At 50.7% G+C, this 25,451-nt stretch overlaps 1 protein-coding gene across 5 annotated transcripts in view; it reads right to left on the bottom strand.

Moving 5' to 3' along the window:
- nr2c2 (nuclear receptor subfamily 2, group C, member 2) overlaps positions 1 to 25,451 on the bottom strand; it is a 413,970-nt gene that overhangs the window by 272,714 nt on the left and 115,805 nt on the right. For all 5 annotated transcript variants that reach the window (XM_038810866.1, XM_038810865.1, XM_038810869.1 and 2 more), the window contains one exon: positions 18,539 to 18,641. In XM_038810866.1, the coding sequence (XP_038666794.1) occupies positions 18,539 to 18,641 (103 nt within the window). The remainder of the gene's footprint in view (positions 1 to 18,538; positions 18,642 to 25,451) is intronic.

The raw sequence follows: 25,451 nt of genomic DNA, 5'->3' as shown, positions 1-25,451 counted from the left end.
AGTGCAGTTGCAGCATGAGTTAAAGTTATTGCTAGCTCTAAGGAAACCGTCCAGCTAAAGGGATCATAGAGTAAGTACGGCACAGAGGAGGCCAAATCAAGAGGTTGAAGAGATTGGCTGCTCCTGCATCCATTCCGATTGCCTTTCCTACCCTCCAGATGAGTGTGCTCCTCCCTCAGCACCAATCATTCCCTCCCAAACAAGTGCTACGTGCCTACCACAGCCCCTTCCTAATCATTCCCTCCCCATCACCATGTTCCCCACCACAGCCCCTTCCTCATCATTCCCTCCCCACCACTGCCCCTCCCTCATCATTCCCTCTCCATCACCATGTTGCCCACCACAGCCCCTTCCTGATCATTCCCTCTCCATCACCATGTTGCCCCCCACTGCCCCTCCCTGATCATTCCCTCTCCATCACCATGTTGCCCCCCACTGCCCCTTCCTCATCATGCCCTCCATCACCATGTTCCCTCAACTGCCTCTTCCTCATCATTCCCTCCCTATCACCATGTTCCCCTCCACTGCCCCTTCCTCATTATTCCCTCCCCATCACAATGTTCCCTCCACTGCCTCTTCCTTATCTTTCCCTCCTTTTCAGCATGTTTCCTCCATTGCCTCTTCCTTATCATTCCTTCCACAACGCCATGTTGCCCCCCACTGCTCCTTCCTCATCATCCTTTCCCATCACCATGTTCCCCTCCACTGCCCAATCCTGACCTTCCTATCACCATGTTTCCTCCATTGCCCCTTCCTCATCATTCCCTCCCCATCACCGAGTTCCAGTTGTTTCCCCTTTCCATTCTGTCAATTGTATATCAGTTGGGTATTTAATTGTATTTAGGTAGTGGACATTAATTAGGGCTTACCTGTGTGCTTAAATAGAGGAGAAGGCTGAAACTGTGAACAAAGAACAGCACAGAAACAAGCCCGTTGGCCCTCCAAGCCTGCGCCAACCATGCTGCCGGTCTAACCTAAAACTTTCTACACCCAGGATTCGTATCCCTCCATTCCAATCCTATTCATGTATTTGAAAAGATCTCCCTTAAACGTCGTAGCTATTTCCACCACCTCCTCCGACTGCGAGTTCCAGGCACTCATTACCCTGTGTAAAAGACTTCCCTCGCACATCTCTTCCAAACTTTACCCCTCACACCTTAAACCTATGTCCCCTTGTAATTGACTTTTTCACCCTGGGAAAAGCTTCTGAGTATCCACTCTGTCCATGCCTCTCATAATTATGTAAACTTCTATCAGGTCGCCCCTCAACTTCCTTCGTTCTAGTGTGAACAAACTGAGGTTATCCAACCTCTTCTCATAGCTAATGTCCTCCATACCAGGCAACATCCTGGTAAACCTCTTCTGTACCTTCTCCAAAGCCTCAAGGTTATTCTGGTAATGTGGCGACCTGTAGGGGCAGCACGGTAGCATAGTGGTTAGCATCAATGCTTCACAGCTCCAGGGTCCCAGGTTCGGTTCCCGGCTGGGTCACTGTCTGTGCGGAGTCTGCACATCCTCCCCGTGTGTGCGTGGGTTTCCTCCGGGTGCTCCGGTTTCCTCCCACAGTCCAAAGATATGCGGGTTAGGTGGATTGGCCATGCTAAATTGCCCGTAGTGTTCTAAAAAGTAAGGTTAAGGGGGAGTTGTTGGGTTACGGGTATAGGGTGGATACGTGAGTTTGAGTAGGGTGATCATTGCTCGGCACAACATCGAGGGCCGAAGGGCCTGTTCTGTGCTGTACTGTTCTAAATCTAAATCTGTATGGAATACTATGGCCGGGATTCTCCCCTACCGGGCAGGGCGGGGGGTCCCGGCGTATTGGAGTGGCGTCAACCACTCCAGCGTCGGGCCTCCACAAACGTGCGGAATTCTCCGCCCCTGTCGGGGCCAAGCCCTCAACATTGAGGAGCTAGGCCCGCGCCGGAGTGGCTCCCGCTCCGCCGACCGGCACGAACGGCCTTTGACACCCCACCAGCTGGGGCCGAAAGGCCTTCGCCGGGCGGCGGAAGTCCACGCATGCTCCGGTGCGTCAGCGGCAGCTGAGGTCATACCGGCGCATGCGCAGCAGAGGGGGTTCTCTTCCGCCCCCGCCCCGATCGCGGGCCAGGCCACCATGGGGGCACCCCCCGGGGTCAGATCGCCCCGCGCCCCCCTCCCCCAGGACCCCGGAGCCGGCCCGCGCCACCAATCCCGCCGGCACCAGAGGTGTTTTGATTCCCGCCGGCGGGATTGGCCTGTCAGCGGCGGGACTTCGGCCCATCACGGGCCGGAGAATCGCCGTGGGGGGCCCGCCGACCGGCGCGATTCCCGTCCCCGCCGATTCCCGGGTGGTGGAGAATTTGGGCCACGGTGGGGGCGGGATTGACGTCGGACCCGGGCGATTCTCCAACCCTGCGGGGCGGCGGGGGGAGGGGGGGGGTCGAAGAATTCCGTCCTATATTCCAAGTGTGCCCTTACTAACGTTCCATATCGCTGTAGCATGACTTGCCAATTGTTTTTTTTTATATAAATTTAGATTACCCAATTATTTTTTCCAATTAACTCTGCACATTTTTGGGTTGTGGGGGCGAAACCCACGCAGACACGGGGAGAATGTGCAAACTCCACACGGACAGTGACCCAGAGCCGGGATCGAACCTGGGACCTCAGCGCCGTGAGGCGGTTGTGCTAACCACTAGGCCACCGTGCTGCCCTGACTTGCCAATTGTTATACTCAATGCCCTGGCTGATGAAGGCAAGCATGCCACATGCCTTCTTGATTACCTTCTCCACCTGCGTTGCCATTTACAATGATCTGTGGAACTGCACACAGATCCCTCTGCCTGTCAATATTCATAAGGGTTCTGCCATTTAGAGCCGGGGAGAGGGCGAGAGCCGGGGAGAGGGCGAGAGCCGGGGAGAGGGCGAGAGCCGGGGAGAGGGTGAGTGCCGGGGCGAGGACGAAGATACCTCCCATATCCCCCTCCCCCATATCTACCCATATCCCCTCTCTCCGCCCCCCCATATCCACCCATATCCCCCTTCCCCATATCCACCCATATCCCCTCTCTCTGTCCCCCGTATCCACCCATATCCCCTCTCCGTCCCCATATCCACCCATATCCCCCTCCCCATATCCACCCATATCTTCCCTCCCCATATCCCCCCTTCCCCTCCCCCATACCCACCCATATCCCCCCTTCCCCCTCCCCCATACCCACCCATATCCCCCCTCCCCCATATCCCCCTTCCCCATATCCACCCATATCCCCCTTCCCCTCCCCCATATTTCCCCTTCCCCTCCCCCATATTCCCTCTTCCCCATATTCCCCCTCCCCCATATCCCCCCTTCCCCATATCCTCCCTTCCCCCTCCCCATATCCTCCCTTCCCCCTCCCCATATCCCCCTTCCCCCATATCCCCCCTTCCCCCCATCCCCATATCACCCCTTCCCTATATCCCCATCCCCTCCCCATATCCACCTTCTCCTCCCCCATATCCCCCTTCCCCCATATCCCCCCTTCCCCTCCCCCATATCCCCCTTCCCCCATATCCCCCCTTCCCCCTCCACCATATCCCCCCTTCCCCCTCACCCATATCCTCCCTTCCCTTCCCCCATAACCCCCCTCCCCATATCCCCCCTTCCCCCATAACCCCCCTCCCCCATATCCCCTTCCCCCACATCCCCTTCCCCCTCCCCCATATTCACCCATATCCCCCCTTCCCCATATCTACCCATATCCCCCCTTCCCCATATCCACCCTTCCCCATATCCACCCATATTCCCCTCCCCATATCCACCCATATCCCTTCCCCATATCCCCCCTTTCCCTTCCCCCATATATCCCCTCTCCCCCATATATCCCCCTTCCCCTCCCCCATATATCCCCCCTCCCCCCCATATTCCCTCCCCCATATCCCCTTTCCCCCATATCCCCCTTCCCCCCCCCTCTCAACCACCCTCCCCTTCCCCCCCTCCCCCCTATCCCTTCCTCGCCCCTAGCCCCCCCTTCCCCCTATCCGGCACCCCGAGGGAGGAGGAGGTGCAGGGGAGGCCCTAGAACACCGCGACATCTCGGACTCCCCTTCCGTCCCAGGTGCATCTGGTGGTCAACGTGCAGGACAGGCTGGCAGCTCGCCATCCCAGTCGCCCAAGCCGCAGCCTGGCCCAGCTAGGCCGGGCCGCCCCAGGAAACTGCCGCCAAAGGGATCCCAAGAACAGGGCAGTAATCACAGGAGTCCACGTCCAGTTCTGCTGTACCGTCTGGGGAACCGCCTAGATGTAGTCAAAGGGCCCGCAAGGCCAAACAATTAGACACTGTTTGTAATTGAAATCACTTTCACACCTACAGAAGCTGTCTTTGTGCTCTGTCCGAAGTGTGCGGGGGTGTCGTGTGCGTTGAGCGCCAGTGTGTGTGTGAGGGGTGGTATTACGTCGGCTCCAGATGAGTGTGCTCCCCCTCCCCCCGGGTCGCCCTCGCCATCCCCCCGGGCAGAGGACGGGACCGTGCGCTGCAGTGTCACGGTCGCATGCAGGGAAGGTCCAGGTGGAGGGTGGTACTGTGGCCATGGGTCAGACATTGTCCAACGATGTAGAGCCCAGAGCTCATCGCAGAGCGGGTTGTCATCATCCTCCATGGCCTGCAATAGACACCGGCGACCGTGTGAGCCTGGCCCATTGTGCCGCAGGTGGATGTGCAATTGTAGCCATCTGGGATGGCCACTTCCAGAATACAAAATGGACGCTCACAAAGAATATAGGGAACTGTGGACAATGCTAGAAAACAAGCAGGCACAGGCGCCTGAATATATATTTGGGAAACAGCTCCCAGACGGAATTGAAATTATAGGTCGATTAGCATATTGATGGCCCATCTCCGGGAACATAGGAATGACACTAAAGTAACCAATACCATTGCAGACATCCCGGCGCCAGAAAGACACAAACAAAGCAAGGCCAACGGCCACCTAAGACACGCCCAGGCATCAGGGCACCCACCCCATTATTGGTCAAGATCGATAACAGTGATCGAGAAGCGACCCAATTAATTGGGGCCAAGTTTAAGGCCCGCCTAAAAGGCCCTCCAGGTATAAGAAGAAACCCCCACGAGAGAATCGCTCTCTTGGACTTGGCTCTCAAAGCGGAGAGACCCGTCCACCAGCATCACCAGAAGCAGTAAGTTCAAGGTCAACACTTGCTACCAGACGGACGACCTTAGCTGTTCTCCTGTATCTCTTCGAACTCAACAGCCTCAGATCCGAACAACGGCCATTGTTCCTCTGACTAAGTGGACATCCGAAGTTAAGTATAGGCATTAGCGTTAGAGATAGTTTAGTTTGTAGCACTGTTGTGCATGAGTAGATCATATTGTGCAAAGTAGATATTACTGTGTGTGTAAATAAATAGTACTGACTTTGAACTAACTAACTGATGCATTGGCTCTTTGATCGGTATTCGGGTTGAACCTTGTGGCGGTATCAAGAGATACCTGCCGACTCTAAGTGTAAACATAATTAGGATTAAGGAAGGCGACCATATTGACTGCTATATTTATAGCAAGTGAACAGAGCAACACAATGGAGGGGTGGTGTGCATGCGAGTGGGGTGGGGGTGGTTGGTGGTGAGTGGGTGGGGGGGGGTGAGGGTGTTGATAGTGGGTGGGTGGGGGGTGAGGGTGTTGGTGGTGGGTGGGTGGGGGGTGAGGGTGGTCGCCTGGTGTCGTGGTGTGCGGTCTGTGCCCATACTCGGCGATTCCCATGCCCCCCCCCCTAATAAGTGAACCGGGCGGCTATCAGTCTGTCCCGTGCCCGCTGGCCCAGCCGATAACGGTGGACAGCCTCCCGTCCATGTCCAGCCCGTCTGTCCTGACCATTGCCCCCATCCTCCTCATCTGGGGAGGACTGTGCCTCGTCCTGCTGTTTCTCCACTTCCCCCTCCTCTACCTGCGGCACATTGCCCCTCTGCTGGGCTATGTTGTGCAGACCACAACGATGTGGCCGACCCTATCTGACGGGTACAGGAGGGCCCCTCTAGAGCGGTCCAGGCACCTGAAACGCATTTTTAGCAGCCCAAAGCACCTCTCTATCACATCCTTGGTCGCTGCATGGGCAGCGTTGTAGCCAATCTCCGCGTCACACTGTGGCCTCCGTATGGTCGTCATCAACCATGACCGCAACGCGTAACCCCTGTCGCCCAGCAACCAGCCCCTCAGCCCGACGTACGAGTCATGTACACTGCAGGATCATCATGCGGTGGTCACACGTGCCCTGGACCATGGGAAACCCGGCCACGGCAGCGAAGCCCGCTGCCCGGGCATCCTGGCTGGCCCGGTCCACAGGGAACTGGATGTAGCGGTCCACAATGGCATATAGGGCGTCTGTCACTGCCCGGATGCACCAGTGCACCGATGTCTGCGAGATACCGGACAGGTCCCCACTCGGCGCCTGGAATGACCGCATGGCATAAAAGTTCAGGGCAACCGTAACCTTGATGGACACGGGGAGAGGGTGTCCTCCCCCAGTGCCACGCGGTGCCAGATGTGCCATCAGGTGGCAGATGTGTGCCACGGTTTCCCGGCTCATCCGGAGTCTCCTCCTGCATGCCTGGTCCATGAGGTCCTGGTACAACAAGCGGGGCCGGTACACACGGGGCCTCCTCGGGCGTCTCCGTCACCGTGGCGCCACCACCTCTTCCTTCCCCTCCCCCTTGTGCTCCTCCTCCTCGTGCTCCTCCTCCTCCTCATCCTGCCGGGCGAGCGGCCCTCCAGCTGGGCGGCTGCCACCTGCCCCTGTGCAGCACGCTCCTCTGCGGCAGCCTCCACCGCCTCCCTGGCACTCTCCTCCTCCTCCCCCAGGGCAACATGTAGAAGTGCGGCTGCCGTCACAGCGGCCAACATTGCTGGCCGATCAGCAAACATAACGGCCTGCAGGGTGGGGGTGGGGAACGACGACAGGTCAGCATTGCCCGTTCCCCCCCATCCCCAACCAGGTGCCATGGACTGCATGGTCGCGTCTGTTGGAAGCTGGCACCTGGCCAGGCGGACGACCTTCCTCGCCCTCTCCCCCCTCCCCAGCACTCGCCCTCTCCCCCCTCTCCGGCACTCACGCACTCCAGGCACTTGCCCCCTCCGCCTTCCACGGCACTTGCCCCATTCCCCCTCCCCGGCACTCGCCCTCTCCCCCCTCCCCAGCACTCGCCCTCTTCCCCCCTCCCCGGCACTCGCCCCTCTCCCCCCTCCCCGGCACTCGCCCTCTCAACCCTCCACTCTGCCCCTTCACACCCCCTTCCCCACCCCCCCCCCCCCCCCCACCAGACACACGCAAACCGGCACACCCCCTCCACACACACATCCCCCCCCCCCCTCACACCGACTGCAGCCACGCCATCATTTCTGCGGCCACCCCGCGCTGTAACCTACCTCCACGCTGTCCGGCGTCAACCATCAGAGCTGGTTGGCGCTGTTATATAGGTGGTTCTATTCACGCCGGCGGGACTTCGGCCCATCCGGTCGGGAGAATTCGGTCAGCCCCGGGGTCCATAGCATCGCGCCGGTCCCCGCCATTCTCCGAGGCGGGCAGCGCGATTCATGCCTCGGCGACTTTTGGTGGGGGGGGGGGGTCGGAGAATTCGGAGGCCGGCGGGGGCGGGATCCACACCGACCCCAGGCGATTCTCCGACCCGGCGGGGGGTCGGAGAATCCCGCCCCATATCCCTCTATTCCCATCCTATTCATGTATTTGTCAAGAAACCCCTTAAACATCATTATCGTATCTGCTTCCACTACCTCCCTAGCAGTGAGTTCCAGGCTCCCACCACCCTCTGTATAAAACATCTCCTTTCAACCTATGGCCCCTGGACTCTTCCACCCTGGGATAAGCTTCTGACTATCTACTCTGTCCGTGCCCCACATAATAGAACATAGAACAGTACAGCACAGAACAGGCCCTTCAGCCCTCAATGTTGTGCCGAGCCATGATCACCCTACTCAAACCCACGTATCCACCCTATACCCTTAACCTGACTTTTATTAGGACACTACGGGCAATTTAACATGGCCAATCCACCTAACCCGCACATCTTTGGACTGTGGGAGGAAACCGGAGCACCCGGAGGAAACCCACGCACACAGGGGGAGGACGTGCAGACTCCACACAGACAGTGACCCAGCCGGGAATCGAACCTGGGACCCTGGAGCTGTGAAGCATTTATGCTAACCACCATGCTACCCTGCTGCCCCATAATCTTGTAGACTTCTATAAGATCGTCCCTCAACCACACTTTCACGTCCACAGAAGCACCTATCTGTACCCCTAACTATAGAGTCCCCTATAACTATTGCTCTTGTGCTCTTTCACCAATTCTATCCCCAATTAAATGATTTAAGAAAATGTAGTAAACTCTTACCTTCACTTATCACTGCAGATATGCTAAATTGCCCGTAGTGTCCTAATAAAAGTAAGGTTAAGGGGGGGGTTGTTGGGTTACGGGTATAGGGTGGATACGTGGGTTTGAGTAGGGCGATCATGGCTCGGCACAACATTGAGGGCCGAAGGGCCTGTTCTGTGCTGTACTGTTCTATGTTCTATAAACGAGGTAGGTTGTTAGATCACTTACCTTCCCAGCATGCTCTCTGGATCTCTCTCTGCAGATTAACAGTACAAACGAAGAGAAAGAAAACAAAACAGAAAGAGAAAAAGCACCGCCTCCTACTCTGCACAGAATTACCACACTGCTCCAAATTACCAAATTTCAATCCCACTCTGCTGCCTCACTCAGGCTGCCACCCACTGCAAACCTTACTGAATGTGAATTTATCTGGAGCTCAGCCAGTTAGGCTTCAAACAGAAGAATGCAATTTACACCTTTTGCCTCTAATCAGGCTTCAGGTGATTGACAGATAACTGCCAGTCAGCTATTTGGGTGGGGGCAGCTCCTTTTTACCAACTAACTAGACCACTAATCTTATAACTGAAAAAAAGAACAGGAAAATTTAATTTACCACTTACCTCTTTAATTACCACACTGCTCCAAGTTACCAAGTTTCAATCCCACTCTGGTTACCTCACTCAGGCTGTCTCCCACTTCATGTGCACAAAGTGTACTGAGACACCAAGTTTAAAAATCACAGTTAAATTCTACTATAATCACACATTCAAAAGATCATGAGATTAAATTCTGTTTTATTTTTACATTGCATCCAACTCATTTGTGGGTTCCTTGATTGATACCCGGAACTGATCCATCTATTAGTGCTAGTTGGGGCTCACCAGCAACAACCGACACTAGAGTGGGCGCCAGAGGAGGGGAGTCGCCTGGTACCTCATCTCTTCAGCGTCCGACATCCCATGCTGGCGGTGACATGCCTGTGCACCGTATGCTTTTTTAAAAAAAAGATTTTTATACAAATTTTCAGTTTACAAACATACAAAATATTAAACCAGATTCACACAATAAACAAAAATATTCCCCTCCACCCAACCCGCTCCCCCCATTCCAGTTAAAAAAGTATTTTAACTATTTTTCAGAATAACACTATTACACCACCTATGTCCAACGGTGAACAATATTTCAACCACCCAAACACCCCCCAAAACAACCGCTAATCCCCAATGCCCTCCCTCCTCTCACCAACATTTGATGGGTGACCAACTCTCTCAAAATGGACAAAAATGGCTGCCACCCAAGGTAAAACCTCTAAGCCCACCTTCTCATTAGAGACTTGATTTTTTCTATGTACAACAATTCAGATCGCCGAGCCAAGACGCTGTGCTGGTTGGGGTTGAGGACTTCCTGTCAAACAAGACTCGCAAAGGCAAGACCGTCCATGCTCGTCTCTGTCTGTAACTCCGGTAAGTTTGAGATCCCAAAAATAGCTACCAACGGGCAGTTCCAAGTCAAACCAAAGAATACCTGGCCTGGTGCTGAAGAAAGAGAACCAAATGTTCGCAAGCCCAGGGAAGGACCAGAATGTACGTGTGTGATGGGTTGTGTCCTCCCTCTACATCTGCAAAAACCCCACTGATTCGGGCCCTGGTCAAATGCCCTGTACACCATCTTGAATTGTATCAGACTGAACCTTGTGCACAAAGAGGTAGAGTTGACCCTTTATAGAGCCTCGCTCCACTCCTCACCCTCCAAGTATCTGGCCCAACTCCTCCCACTTTCTTTTAATCTCATTCAACAGGACCTGATCTGTCAACATCAGACTACTGTAGATCTCTGACACCCCTCCCTCCCTACATTTGCTGCCAAAAGAACTCTGTCCATCACGAGGCAGGGGTGGGGGAGGGGGGGGCGGCAAAGGGAAGGAAACAATCTCCTTGCGCGCAAAGTTTGCACCTGGTAATATCAAAACTGGTTAGCTCTTGACAGCTTATACTTCTCCAGCCACTTCTCAAAACTGAAGAACATACCATTGCTCCAGCTTCCTCCCACAAGTCCCGGAAAAAGTGCTATATGGTAGTTTGGACATTCTGAATTCTCCCTCAGTGTACTGAACAGGCGCCGGAATGTGGCGACTAGGGGCTTTTCACAGTAAATTCATTGCAGTGATGTCAGAGGTAGGTTCTTTACACAGAGAGTGGTGGGTGCCTGGAGTCATTAGGGACATTTAAGCGACTCTTGGACAGGCACATGAACAGCAGTAAATTGAAGGGGTGTAGGTTAGGTTGATCATGGATTAGGATAAATGGTCGGCCCGTTCTATGTTCTACTGTAAGCCGACTTGTGACAATAAAGATTATCATCAACAAACAGATCACCAAGCCTCTCGAACATCTCCTCCAAGCCCTGAAGGCCGAATCCAAAACCGCCACACAACACAATGATTTCCACAGATTGGGGCAACATCGACATCGCATCAGTTTAAAATGCCATATAAATTGTCACCGTATTTTCAAGGTGCCACCACCACTGGATCAGCAGTCCAATTCATCGGGAAAACTGAAGGTCAACCATTACCAATGCCCTCAAGCTGGTGCCTTTACAATCTATCTTTTTCTCCATCCCCCCATATGGACTCCGCCCCTCTATACCATCCCCACACATTTTCAATATTAGCCATCCAATAATAAGATAACAGGTTGGGTAACACAAGGCCCTTTGATTGCCTATTCCTTTGTAAAATATAAACTCTACGGATCCAAGGGGTCCGGCCTGCCCAAATAAAAGAGATCATCTTATTGACTCCAGTAAAAAAATAGTTTGAAAGGAAAACTGGAAGCCACTGAACCGAAAACAGAAATCTTGGGAGAATATTAATTTTAATCGTCTGGATCCTTCCAGCCAAAGACAGTGGGAGGCTCTCCCATCTCTTTAGGTCCTCCTTCTCTGTCTAAGCAGGAACCCCAAATTTAGCTTCTCTAATGAGGCCCAGTGATGGGCTACCCAGACGCTGAAAACTGGACCCAACCAGGCAAAAATGGCAACTTCCTCAGGCTCTCCTTCCTGGGGAATTCACTGGAAAACAATCGATTTTACACTGAAAAGGAGCCAAACCTCTCGGGCAACTTCATTATCCCCTCTGCTTTGGAGACAGGGTCTGTCATATACAATAACAGGTCTTCCACATATAAGGACACCCCATGCTCCCTCCCTCCTCTATCTATTTTCCTCCACTTTGTGGATGACCTCAGTGCGATAGCCAGAGATTCATTAGCCAGGAAAAACAGTAGGGGAGACAATGGACAACCCTGTTTGATGCCTCTTCCCAGTTGGAAGTATTTTGAGTTCAAAGCATTTGTACAGGGCTCTATACAAAAGACGGATCCAGGATATAAACCTATGCCTAAAGTCAAACCTGCCCAAGACCTCAAATAAATTGTTCCACTCTACCCTATCAAACATCTTCTCTGCATCTAAAGAAATAACAAACCTCTGTTTCAGGGGATGGAGAGGGGGACAAAACCACATTGAGCAGCCTCTGAACGCTGCCTGACAGTTGTCTCCCCTTGATAAATGCCATCTGCTCCTTCGTTAAAGTCCCTGTGAGGCAGGACTCCATGCGCCTTGCCAAGACCTTCGCCAGCAACGTTGTGTCCACATTCAACAAAGTAATGGGGCGTATGACCCACACTCTTTATCCTTCTTCAATATCAAGGAGATTGTCGCCTGCACCAATGAGGCTGGTGAAGTCCCCCAAGCACCTCAAACATCTCAAGCATCACTGGGGTTAGCAACCAGGCAAATATTTAGTGAAGTTCAATCGAGAACGCGTTCAGTCCCGACACCTTCCCCGACTGCATCAAACCCATACCCTCCGCAATCTCCTCAAGAGTAGGAGCTTCCAATTCCTCCCTCTTCTCTTGTTCCACTACCAGGAAGGCCAAACCGTCTAAAAACTATAACATTGAGGACTGAGGGGTTACGACTCATACAGGTTCCGGCAGAACGCCTTGAATGCCCCATTAACCTTGGCCGGGATGGAAACCAGTCAACCTCCCGCATACCTAACTTGCACTATTTCCTGAGCGGCCGCCTGCCACCTCAGCTGATGTTCTAGCAAGCGACTAGTCTTTTCCCCATGTTCATAAAGAGCTCCCCTCAAACGTCGCAGCAAGCGCACTGCCCTCTCTGTGGATAGAAGCACAAACTCCAACTGTAGCTTCTTCCTACTAGCCAACTGTAGCTTCTTCTAACTAGTCAACAATTCCGGTGTCTGCTTGATTGAGAATTGACAGTCGACCTCCAAGATGGTGTCCGACAATCTGTACCTCTCTGCCCTTTTCCTTATGTGCCTTAAAGCAGATAATATCCCCTCCAACGACCACCTTCAGTACCTCCAGTAGCGTAGAAGGAAAAATCTCCTGTGGAAAAACTCCAACAGCGAGATGAAATGAAAAATGAAATGAAAATCGCTTATTGTCACGAGTAGGCTTCAATGAAGTTACTGTGAAAAGCCCCTAGTCGCCACATTCTGGCGCCTGTCCGGGGAGGCTGGTACGGGAATCGAACCGTGCTGCTGGCCTGCTTGGTCTGCTTTAAAAGCCAGCGATTTAGCCCAGTAAGCTAAACCAGCCCCGATTTCAAATCCCCGGGGTGGGGCCTGGCAGATAAGAATTTATACGAGAGGTCCTTTCAGGAGATTTCACCTTCCACGCTATGGGAACATATACACTGGGCTGCCTTGGGCTTGTGAACTTTTGGGTCTCCTTCAGCACCAGGTCAGGGATTCTTGGATTTGACTTGGAACCATACCCTTTGGTAGCTAATTTTGGGACTCAAACTTGTCAATTACAGATAGGGACGAGGGTGGATTGTCTTGCTTTTGCTTCCTTGGTAGCCCGTAGGCGAATCTTGTTTGACTGGAAGTCCTCGACCCCGCCCAGGTAGCGGCTTGGCTCGGCGACCTGATTGGGGGGTGGGGGGCTGAAATTGTTGTTGTTTCTTTGGGGGGGGGGGTTTGATAAAACAAAGTTGGAATATTGCTCACTGTTATACATAGATGGTGTAATGGTACTATTCTAAAAACAAAATTAACAAAATATGTGGCCAAGAATATTTGTGTTTATTGTATGAATCTGGTTGAATATTTTGTATGTTTGTAACTGAAAGTTTGAATAAAATCTTTTTTAAAAAAGCATACGGTGCACAGACGTCACCACCAGCATGGGATGTTGGACGCTGGAGAGGTACAAGGAGACTCACTGCCTCTGGTGCCCGCTCCAGTGCTGGTTGTTGCAGATACGCCCCACCGCAACAACATACGGATCAGCTCCGGGTATCAACCAAGGAACCCAGGTAGCGTTTCTGCAATTGTGAAGGATGCAATGCAAAAAAAAAACAGAATTGAATCTCATGATCTTTTGAATGTGTGATTACCGTAGAATTTAGCTGCGATTTGTAAACTTGTTGGTACTTTATAACCCGCAAATAGGAATCATGTACTAAATGTGATTGTGAAAATGCTGCATAGTGTAACACAAATCGAGCTCAGGTAAACCTATGCAGGAGAACGGCCAAATTAATGATCCAATACACACATTCCTGTGTGAACAGATCAGAGGGGGGAAATGTAGCTCTGGTCCTCAGCCTAATATGTCCAAGTTAGCAGAGACACTGTAGCCTGATGGGAAATATGGCCAAGTAACACAGGTACCAAAGAAGTTACAGAAGCTTTGTGAAGTCTTTCTGGAAAGGTAGTTTCTCCAACAGGATGCAAGACAGCAGGAGGCCCCTGGCCTCAAAAGCGGATCACGTCAAGGCAAAACATGGCAGCTATGTGACAAAGAAAACAGGAGGCTGATTGAAACCAAACGACTGCAGCCAGTCGACCTTAACAAAGAGGCCTTTGTAGTCACACAAACTGTTAATCTGGAAGCTGTTTTATGGCATAATGGAACAACTGGATCCTGTTTATTGGATCTGTGAATCACAACCTCAGTTGCCAGAGGATTCTAAAATTGACATCACCGAACCTTTGAAAAGCTTGAAGAAACAATATGAAGCAGGGACTTGAAGCTTCATCAGCGGAAACTCTGGGACCAACCATCACAGAAGGTTACCAACCATCACAGAGTCAAGGGCTCGGTGACCAGTAAAGCATCCTTCGAGAAAGCTTGGCCAACTGTTCTGTTTCGGGTAATGTTTGAGTTTGAATCGTAAGTTGAGTAACACTTTGACATAGAGCCATTCAGACTCGAAATGTTAGCGCCTTTCTTGCTTCACAGATGCTAGGAGAGCTGCTGAGATTGTCTAATATTGTCTGTAAGTGAAACAGTTATCACTTATTGAGTTAAAGTATTGGTGACACTTATTGAGTACTAGTTTGTGTGACAATAAAAAACTGCTGTATAAGAGTCTGTGTGACACATTTTTCAGAATCAAGTAAATTGATTTAAGAATATTTGTGTAAGTACTTTGTGTCACATATCAGTTGTGACCCTCATCCATGAGGGGCAGCACCCTCTTATTATATGCCGATGGCACAATAACCACTGACTAACCAAAAATACTGCCTCACAAAGAACAAGAACAAACAACAAATAAATTTACAGCATGGGAACAGGCCCTTCGGCCCTCCCAGACCGCGCCGATCCAGATCCTTTATCTAAACCTGTCGCCTATTTTCCAAGGATCTACTTCCCTCTGTTCCCCGCCCGTTCATATATCTATCTAGATGCATCTTAAATGATGCTATCGTGCCCGCCTCTACCACCTCCGCTGGCAAAGCGTTCCAGGCACCCACCACCCTCTGAGTAAAAAAATGGGTTTGCTTCCAACCTTGGGTGACTATCTGTGCAGAGTCTGCACGTTCTCCCCGTGTCTGCGTAGGTTTCCTCCAGGTGCTCCAGTTTCTTCCCACAGTTCAAAGATGTGCAGGTTATGTGGATTGGCCATCCTAAATTGCCCATAGTGTCCAAAGATGTGCAGATTAGGTCAGATTATTGGTATCGGGCAGGGGATTGGGCCTAGGTAAGTGTTCTTTCGGAGGGTCGGTGCAGACGTGAAGGGCCGAATGGCCTCCTTCTGCTCTAGTGATTTTATGGACGAACACAAAGAGAGTGTAAGCAGGACGCCTGCCAGGGCAGATGATAAACCAAAAGAAAGCAGATGTTTGTGTAAAGGCGAGTGGCAGGTCAGAAGATTGGAAAGAATATAAAGACCATCAAAGAATGACAAAAAGGTTGATAACGCGCGGGAAAAAACGATGATCCCATCAAAACATATAAGATTCTTAAGGATAGATGCTAGGAATGCAGAGTCTGCATGCTCTCCCCGTGTCTGCATGGGTTTCCTCCCGGTGTTCCGGTTTCCTCCCACAAGTCCTGAAGACGTGCTTGTTAGGTGAATTGAACATTCTGAATTCTCCCTCTGTGTACCTGAACAGGCACCGTAGTGTGGCGACTGGGGGATTTTCACAGGAACCTGCTAATGTAAGCCTACTTGTGACACAAATCAAGATTATTATGATATTATAAATGTCTTGAACTAGAGATTGCAGTCTGAGAATTGGGGGCTGGTCATTTAGGATTGAGCTCGGGAGAAATCACTTTTGAGGTCTGGGAATCTTTGAAATGCTCTGCCCCAAAGAGCTGTGGATGCTCCATTATCGAATACATTCAAGATACAGGTCAATAGATTTTTGGATACTAAGGTAATTAAGGGATAACAGCAGAGTGCAGAAAGTTGGCATTAAGGTGCAAGATCAACAGTGATCATATGGACCAAATAGCCCACTCCTGCTCCTACCAATCTATGATTTGAAATTTTCAATATGCCTCTAGCATCATCAGCTTTTTCGGTGACAGAGTTCCACATTTCCACTGCCCTTTGTTTGAACTTCTTTCTGACATCATTCATGAGGGGTGAACTGATAGAGGTTTAAAAGATTATGGCAGGGATTCTCCGAAATTCCAGCCAAGTGTTGGCAGCGGCGTAAACACCAGAGTGGTGTACACAGGCATCAACGGGCCTCCTGGCCCAGCAATTCAGCTGCCTTCAGGGGGCTAGTATGGCACTGGAGTGCTGCACGCAGCTCCGGCGCCGAAAGGCGGCCCTGCACAGCCGGCGCGGGTCCACGCATGCGCGTGGCTGCCGTCTCCGTGCCGGCGTGGGGCAACATAACGGAGACCTACAGCGGGCCCACGCGGAAGGCGGTAAGCCCCCTCCAGATCGCGGGCGCCCGCCGATCGGAAGCCCCCAATTGCGGGCCTGGACCCCGTGGAGCCCCCCCCCGCGAGGACGTCCACCGCAGCCGTGGGTCTGAGCTCCCGCCGGGTAGTACCAGGTTGGAACTACGCCAGCGGGAGTTCAGCCGGTCGTCCGCGGAGAATTCGACCTCCGACCTGCGCCGAAGGTCCACCGAGAATCATGGAAGTGCTTTGCGCCGGATTTCCAGCATGAACGGCTATTCTCCGCCCCCACGCCGGGCGCGATTCCAGCGCGGAGGGTCGGAGAATCCCGCCCTATGAGGGGCATGAATAGATTGGCTGGGCAAGCATCTTTCCCAGGGTGGAGGGGTCAGTCACCAGAGGGTCCGTGAGGCAACGTTTAGAGGAGAAATGAAAGGCAGGTTTTTTACACAGAGGGTGGCGAGTGCCAGGGGTGGTTGTGGAAGCAGATACATAAACGGTGTTCAAAAAGCATCTCGACAAATAGATGGATAGGATGGTATAGAGGGATACAGCACAAGGAAGTGCTGATGCTTTTGATCAAGGGTGGTATCATGACCGGTACAGGCTTGAGGGGCTCGAGGGCCTGTTCCTGTGCTGTATTGTTCTTTGTTCGTTGAATAGCTGAGCTCTAATTTTAAGGTTATGTCCCTTTGTTTCGGATTCTCCAATTTATCAACCCCATGAATCATCTTAAACATTTTAATTATAAAATTTGGCTATACAACATAACCAAAGCTCCATACAACTGTAATTAAACTTCCGCTCGCTTGCATTTCAGCCTTAAGCTAAAGGACCTGGACCCCGTGGAGCCCCCCCCCCCCCCCGCGAGGACGTCCATTAAGTTTTCGAATTAACTAGCTCCACTCTATTGCAAACTGCCATCAGTGTGGCTATTTAAGACCAAAGTACATGCAATGCAAATTTAACGACAAAATGTATGACTTAAAAAGGAGGCTTTGCACAGTACACCCAGATCCCTGTGTAGGTCTTGTGCTGCAGTGGGGACCATCCCTACCTCTGAGTCAGAAACTCTGGGTTCAAGTCCCACCCCAGGAAGGAGCAGTGCTCCGAAAGCTAGTGTTTGAAACAAACATGTTGGACTTTAACCTGGTGTTGTAAGACTTCTTACTGTATTCATGATTGAGTTCTATATGAAGTCAGTCAGGTATGGAACCGACAGAGCAGACACGACTGGGATGTGTTGTGCGTTGTCACATATTGCTCTGCAATAAACAGTTTTCTTTTAACTTCTCGATTCGGACACCTCGGTCGCCGACAAAAATAACCAAAGAGGGTGCATTCATAATATGGATTGAGTATCAACCTGCAAAATCCTGCCAACAGGTCAATGGTAAATGGAAAGAGGAGACACACCAGTAGGTGCAGGTAGAGAAACAAACAAATTTCAGTACCCTAAAAGACTACACGTGCTCTTACACACGTACACAGTGCCTCTCAGAGTGGAGCCGATGAAGCTATTCCTCCCTCCAGGAGTGCGGAACATGTGCGGCCCTGCCTGCCACTGGCTGTCCACCTGTCTTCTGATGTTGTCTGACTGTAACTCTGACCCAGCCGGCGCCGAGCTGGCCATCCCCAGGAGGATCCGCCTGGCCGGATGCCGGAAGGAGCAAGAAGCCGGGTCCGGCGCAGGCTATTCCTGGGGGAGGACGGAGATGCCAGTGGGGAGAAGCATCTCTACCTCCAGTTGCCGGATTTCGGGACCGAGCTGCTCTTACACCCGAGGTGGGAGCCTTCACAATTGCATCTTTTATTTTATAATTCTTTTCTCATTCTTCTTATCAAAACAAATTATTTCATACATCTCGACATTAAATTTAATCTGCCGCCTGTCCACCCGCCCCACCAGCCTGTTTGTATCATCTTCAAGTTCACAATAATTCCAAACCTTCATCTGCATTCACATCATACTTCGGTTGGTGTTTACCTGATGCTTTGTCTCCACACACGACACAGTACTCAATTGGCTGTGACCGTTGCACTTCTGTTTTTATTAATAGACGTTCTACTGCAGCTGCATCTGTCACAATCTGGAAAAAGAGGGCAGTCAAATACGATAGTAAACTTTGTGTTATCTAGCACTCTACCAACTGGAATTCTTGAGTCACCGAAATTCCTGACAACTCATTTCTTTTTAGAAGCCGATCACTTCCAGTGCTCAGATATTGCATTTTTTTTTAAATTCTAGCAATAACTATACCTTGTAAATCTGTAAAGATGTTTTTCCACACTGAAATTGTTAAATCGTGTCACAAAGATATATCGCACCTTGTCTCATGGCCTTATGTGACTCCCAACTAACTGTATTTTTGATTAAGCAGCACTGCCCATTCCCCGTGCATAGTGGAGAACAAGATTTTTGCATAATCATAGAATTGTTACGATGCAGGTCATTCATCATGTCTGCACTGGTTCTCCAAATGAGCCAACGGATCAGATGGCTTTTTATGACAATCGACAATGGTAGAAATAACAGCAAACGGGATTATTATTTAAATGATAAAATATTAAAACATGCTGCTGTGCAGAGAGACCTGGGTGTGCTCGTCGCAATGAGTCGCAAAAAGTTGGTTTACAGGTGCAACAGGTGATTAAGAAGGCAAATGGAATTTTGTCCTTCATTGCTAGAGGGATGGAGTTTAAGACGAGGGAGGTTATGCTGCAATTGTATAAGGTATTAGTGAGGCCACACCTGGAGTATTGTGTTCAGTTTTGGTCTCCTTACTTGAGAAAGGACGTACTGGCACTGGAGGGTGTGCAGAGGAGATTCACTAGGTTAATCACAGACCTGAAGGGGTTGGATTACGAGGAGAGGTTGAGTAGACTGGGACTGTACTCGTTGGAATTTAGAAGGATGAGGGGGGATCTTATAGAAACATATAAAATTATGAAGGGAATAGATAGGATAGATGTGGGCACGTTGTTTCCACTGGCGGGTGAAAGCAGAACTAGGGGGCATAGCCTCAAAATAAGGGGAAGTAGATTTAGGACTGAGTTTAGGAGGAACTTCTTCACCCAAAGGGTTGTGAATCTATGGAATTCCTTGCCCAGTGAAGCAGTTGAGGCTCCTTCATTAAATGTTTTTAAGAGAAAGATAAATAGTTTTTTGAAGAATTAAGGGTTATGGTGTTCAGGCCGGAAAGTGGAGCTGAGTCCACAAAAGATCAGCCATTGAATGGCGGAGCAAGCTCGAGGGGCCAGATGGCCTACTCCTGCTCCTAGTTCTTATGTTTCAAGATCATCATTAGAATTTTAATTCCAGGTGTTTTATTGAATTTGAAAGTCACCATTTGCCTCGAACGCAGAGCATTGCCCTGGGTCTCTGGATTACTCGTCCAGTGACAATCCCAATGTGCCAGTGCCAGCCCTTCATCTATTAATTTACTAATCTCTATATTAGTCCTTTGTCTCTTAGCACAGGGCTAAATCGCTGGCTTTGAAAGCAGACCAAGCAGGCCAGCAGCGCGGTTCGATTCCCGTACCAGCCTCCCCGAACAGGCGCCGGAATGTGGTGACTAGGAGCTTTTCACAGTAACTTCATTGAAGCCTACTCGTTACAATAAGCGATTTTCATTTCATTTCATGGCTCTCCAGTATATTGTACATTCAGGTATTCCTCTCTAATATTTCCTCTTGGTTCTCTCAACCCTGCTGAGTCAGATTGCAGCTCCCGCAGATTGAAGGCCCCGTGACAGCACAAGCAAAACACCCCACAAGGAACTCAGTCCCAGCTCTGTTCTGCTTGTACAGAATAGTCCTAGTATCCCAGAAATCAAAAACCCTCCCCCCTGCACCATCTTTCCAGCTATGCATTCATCTGCCTTATCCTTCTATTTCTGTACTCACTTGCACATGGCACTGGGAGTTTTTCTTTTAATTCATTTTTTGGGGTGTGGGCTTCAATGGCTAGACCAGCATTTGTTACCCATACATCTCTAGTTGTCTTTGAGAAGGTGGTGATGAGCTGCCTTCTTGAACGGCTGCAGTCCATGTGGTGTAGGTACACCACACCCACAGTGCTGTTGTGGAGGGAGTTCCATAAGACATAGGAGCAGAATTAGACCATCGAGTCTGCTCCGTCATTCAATCATGGCTGACATTTTCTCATCCCTATTCTCCTGCCTTCTCCCCATAACCCCTGATCCCCTTATTAATCAAGAACCTATCTATCTCTGTCTTAAAGACACTCAGTGAGTTGACCTCCACAGCCTTCTGCGTCAAGGAGTTCCACAAATTCACCCTCTGGCTGAAGAAATTCCTCCTCATCTCTGTTTTAAAGGATCGTCCCTTTAATCTGAGATGGTGTCCTCTGGTTCTAGTTATTCCTACAAGTGGAAACATCCTCTCCACGTTCACTCTATTCATGCCTCGCAGTATCTTGTACGTTTCAATAAGATCCCCTCTCATCCTTCTAAACTCCAAAGAGTACAGACCCAGAGTCCTCAACCGTTCCTCATACGACAAGTTCTTAATTCCAGGGATCATTCATGTGAACCTCCTCTGGACCCTTTCCAAGGCCAGCTCATCCTTCCTTAGATATGGGGCCCAGAACTGCTCACAATACTGCAAATTGGATCTGACTAGAACCTTATACAGCCCAGAAATACATCCCTGGTCTTGTATTCTAGCCCTCTTGACATGAATGCTAACATTGCATTTGCCTTCTGAACTGCCAACTGAACCTGCACATTAACCTTAAGAGAATTGTGAACATGGACTCCCAAGACCCTTTGTTCTTCTGCTTTCTGAAGCATTTCCCCATTTAGAAAATAGTCTATGCCTAGATTCCTCTTACCAAAATGCATAACCTCACACTTTTCCACATTGTATTTCATTTTCCACTTCATTGCCCACTCTGCTAGCCTGTCCAAGTCCTTCTGCAGCCCCCTTGCTTCCTCAATACCACTTGTCCCTCTACAAGACAATAAGACAACGGAGCAGAATTAGGCCACTCGGCCCATCGAGTCTGCTCCGCCATTCAATCATGGCTGAAATTTTCTCATTCCCATTCTCCTGTCTTCTCCCCATAACCCTGATCCCCTTTATCAATCAAGAACCTATCTCTCTCAATCTTAAAGACATTCAGTGATTTGGCCTCCACAGCCTTCTGCGGCAAAGAGTTCCACAAATTCGCCACCCTACGGCTGAAGAAATTCCTCCTCATCTCTGTTTTAAAGGATCGTCCCTTTAATCTGAGATGGTGTCCTCTGGTCAGGGCCGGCCCAAGGTACTGGCAACTCGGGCAATCGCCCGGGGCGCCATCAAGAAGTGCGTGAACGGCGTCAGAGACCCGGCGCCGCGTAAAAGACTCGGGTCCCGCGCATGCGCAGTTGGGCCGGTGCCAACCAGCGCATGCGCGGTGGCCGCCCTCCCCCAGGCCGCCCCGCACAAACATGGCGGATGGATCCAGGCTTGCCGGTGGAAGAAAGGAGGCCTGCCGACAGAGAGACCAGCCCGCCGATCGGTGGGTCCCGATCATGTACCAGGTCACTCCGGCAACCCCCCCCCACCCCTCCCGCGATGGGCGCCGAAGTTCAGCTTTCCCGGGGCGCCAGCAACCCTAGGACCGGCGCTGCCTCTGGTTCTAGTTTTCCTCCAAGTGGAAACATCCTCTCCACGTCCACTCTATCCAGGCCTCGCAGTATCTTGTAAGTTTCTTGTAAGGACAAGTGTGTATCGGCGGAGACGAAGAAGAATTCGCTGCAGCCGAAGTGTCATGTCATTTAAATCCTTTAGGATTTACAGCGTCAAGGACCTCGGTTCGATTCCCGGCTTGTGTCACTGTCTGCATGGAGTCTGCACGTTCTCCCAGTGTCTGCGTGGGTTTCCTCCCACAGTCCAAAAATGTGCAGGTTAAGTGGATTGACCATGTTAAATTGCCCTTAGTGTCCATAAAGTTTAGGTAGGGTTACAGGGATAGGGTGGAGGCGTGGGCTTAAGTAGGGTGCTATTTCCAAGGGCCGGTGCAGACTTGATGGGCCAAATAGCCTCCTTCTGCTATTCTATGATTATATGGAAGGATTTCTTCAGAGACTGAATGAAGGCAGCTCACGAGGATTCGAAAATGATCTTCCCGGTAATGGAGAGTAAGGAGATTCCTTGGCTGTTCCAACAGTCCGCTTTGTCTCTTTTCTTGAAGATGGTGATGATGATGGCAACCTTGAGGTCGGCAGGAATTTCTTCTCTGCCCCAGATTTTCAGCAACAGCTAATGGAGATGACGGGTGATCTCTTCCCCTACAAGTTTGAAAATCTCTGCCGGGATCCCGTTCATTCCAATGGCCTTTCCATTTTTCATGTGTCTGATGGCGGCTCCGATTTCATCCACGTTTGGTGGGAGTCCAAGATCATCTTTGAAGGGGAGTTGGTGAATTTCCTCAAACATAGCCTAAGTCGGGATTTTTGGTCCAGCGACATTGGAATCGCGAATCTCGATCAGCCTAAAATCGAGGTCAGTGCTGGGTGCCCAACGTAATGCCATGCACCGGCAACTCAATAGCAGCGTGAATGCATTCCACACCACACACCGCGTGGGCATGCAAAATGTAAAGTAGCATACATTGACATCTGATTAATGGGTCCGACTCGCTAGTCTCCGGCAACCTGCGATGCTCCACCTCCAACAGCGTGGTTTACTTGTGAAATTGGGAAACAGGCGTGTGGCTGCTGAGGGAGAGAGAGGAGTTAGGTAATGTCCTCAAAAGCAAAATGGTGGGCTGACAGTTGTTCCGCTGACAAAACGACATTAGACAGGGCCGGCGGGAATAGCAGGGAGCAACCAGGGGTTGGGCCATGGGGTTAGGAGGCCTCCCCAGGACCAGGGTGTCCGGACACAGACCCCCAGCCTGCAAGGCAGCCATCTGGCTGCGCATCCCACTGACTGCCCACTGTGGCCCGTAGATGCCCAGTGCGCCACAGGCCGTATGGGTGCTTCCCCCAAGGACCCCCCACCCAGTTGCCCACAGACCCACGCGGCACCGGTAGCACCGGTGCTGGCCCAGTAGCATGTCCTGAATGGCTCCGGGACCGGTGCAGTCATCGGGACCATAGAACACCCGTGATTCAGTTCCGGCGTCAGCATTTAATCTCTGAAACAGAGAAACTCTCATCTATGGTTATATCACGGTTTAGGAGTTCTTTGATGTGTTCTCTCCATCGAAGGTCAATGCTTTCTCTTGTCTCTCAGGAGGGTTCCGAAGTTACTCCACACCGATTTGAGGCCCAAGGTATTGGGTCCATATATTGCCTTGGTGGCACTGAAGAAGCCCCAGGTGTCATGCTTGACAGCGAGGAGTTGCAGCTCCTTAGCTTCTCAGTTCACCATTGATCTTGATTTTCTTTGCACCTCCACCTTAGCTAATTGATGAGCTCTCCTCTTTGCCTTGCTAGTTATGTCATTTTGCCAGACGTGGAGAGTTTTCCTCTTCATGTTGATGAGGTCTTCAATAGTGTGGTCGTTCTCGTTGAACCAGTCTTGGAATTTTTCCTGGTCTTGCCAATGGCTTCTTCACAGCTTTACATAATGGTTATCTTCAGCTCTTTCCAGTTTTCCTCCACTCCATTAGAATGGAGACTTTGAAGATTTTGGAAGTTCACCAGCTCTTGAAACTGCTCGATCTTTCTTCTGAGTTGTTTCTTCATCTTCCGTTGCTTCTGATGGAGTTTGATGGACATGGAGGAGCAGATGAGCCCGTGGTCTGTTCAGCAGTCATCTGCTCTGCCCACCGCATCTTTTTGGTCTCGGGGTCGCAGGATGCCGAAATTGATCATGTGCCAGTGCTTTGATCGTGAATGTCTCCAGGAAGTCCTGAATTTACCTTTATGGTGGAACAGTGTGTTAGTGATGACATGCTGGTGTCCCCCTGTTTGGCGAGCAGGAGAACCCTGTTGGAGTTGCAATTCCCAATTCCTTCCTATCCAATGGTTCCTTTCCAGATTGTGGAGTCTTTTCCAACTCTGGCACTGAAATCCCCAAGGAGGATGATCTTACCTTCTTTGGGAATGTTCTAGAATATGGTTTCCAGGGTGGGGTAGAAGCCTTCTTTGGACCCATCATTGGCATCAAGTGTTAGTGTATGGGTGCTCACAACCGCTGCCTGCTGATTCATGGCAAGTTGTAGATGGAGGGTCATGAGGTGCTGGTTGGCACCAACAGGGAGCTCCAAGAGTTGGTTAATGAGTTTGTTCTTCATGGCAAAATCAGTTCCTTGTGTCCTGGGCTGATTCTCAAGTTTTCCTCTCCGGAAGAAGGTGCAACCCCTGCACGGTAGCACAGTGGTTAGCACAGTTGCTTCACAGCGCTAGGGTCTCAGGTTTGACTCCCTGTTTGGGTCACTGTCTATGTGGAGTCTGCACGTTCTCCCTGTGTCTCCTCCAGGTGCTCCGGTTTCCACCCACAAGTCCCGAAAGACATGCTATTAGATAATTTGGACATTTTCAATTCTCCTTCAGTGTACCCAAACCGACGACGGAATGTGGCGACTAGGGGATTTTCACAATAACTTCATTGCGGTGTTACTGTAAGCCTACTTTTAACAATAAAGATTATTATCTTTCCTCAGTTGCCCTTTGCCTGCTCATCGGGTCTCTTGCAGGCCAGTGACGTCAATGTTGTAGTGCCTGTGCTCGTGACAACAAGGGAAATTCTCCATTTCGGTTGATTGTTTGGCTCATTATCCATGAGGTTTTGTGCATTCCTCTTAATTCATCGTCTATGTCTCCTAAATGTTCCCCCACTGACACTTGATCTACTTGGCCCACCTCATTTCCAAGAACCAGGTCCAACAGTGCACCCTTTCTTGTTAGAGTGGACATGTATGGAACATATTAGCAAAAACGTTA

The sequence above is a fragment of the Scyliorhinus canicula genome, chromosome 11 (assembly GCF_902713615.1).
Source record: "Scyliorhinus canicula chromosome 11, sScyCan1.1, whole genome shotgun sequence".
NCBI classification, from domain to species: domain Eukaryota; kingdom Metazoa; phylum Chordata; class Chondrichthyes; order Carcharhiniformes; family Scyliorhinidae; genus Scyliorhinus; species Scyliorhinus canicula.
Note: the sequence above shows the minus strand (reverse complement) of the source record. Positions and strands in the feature narration are given on the sequence as shown.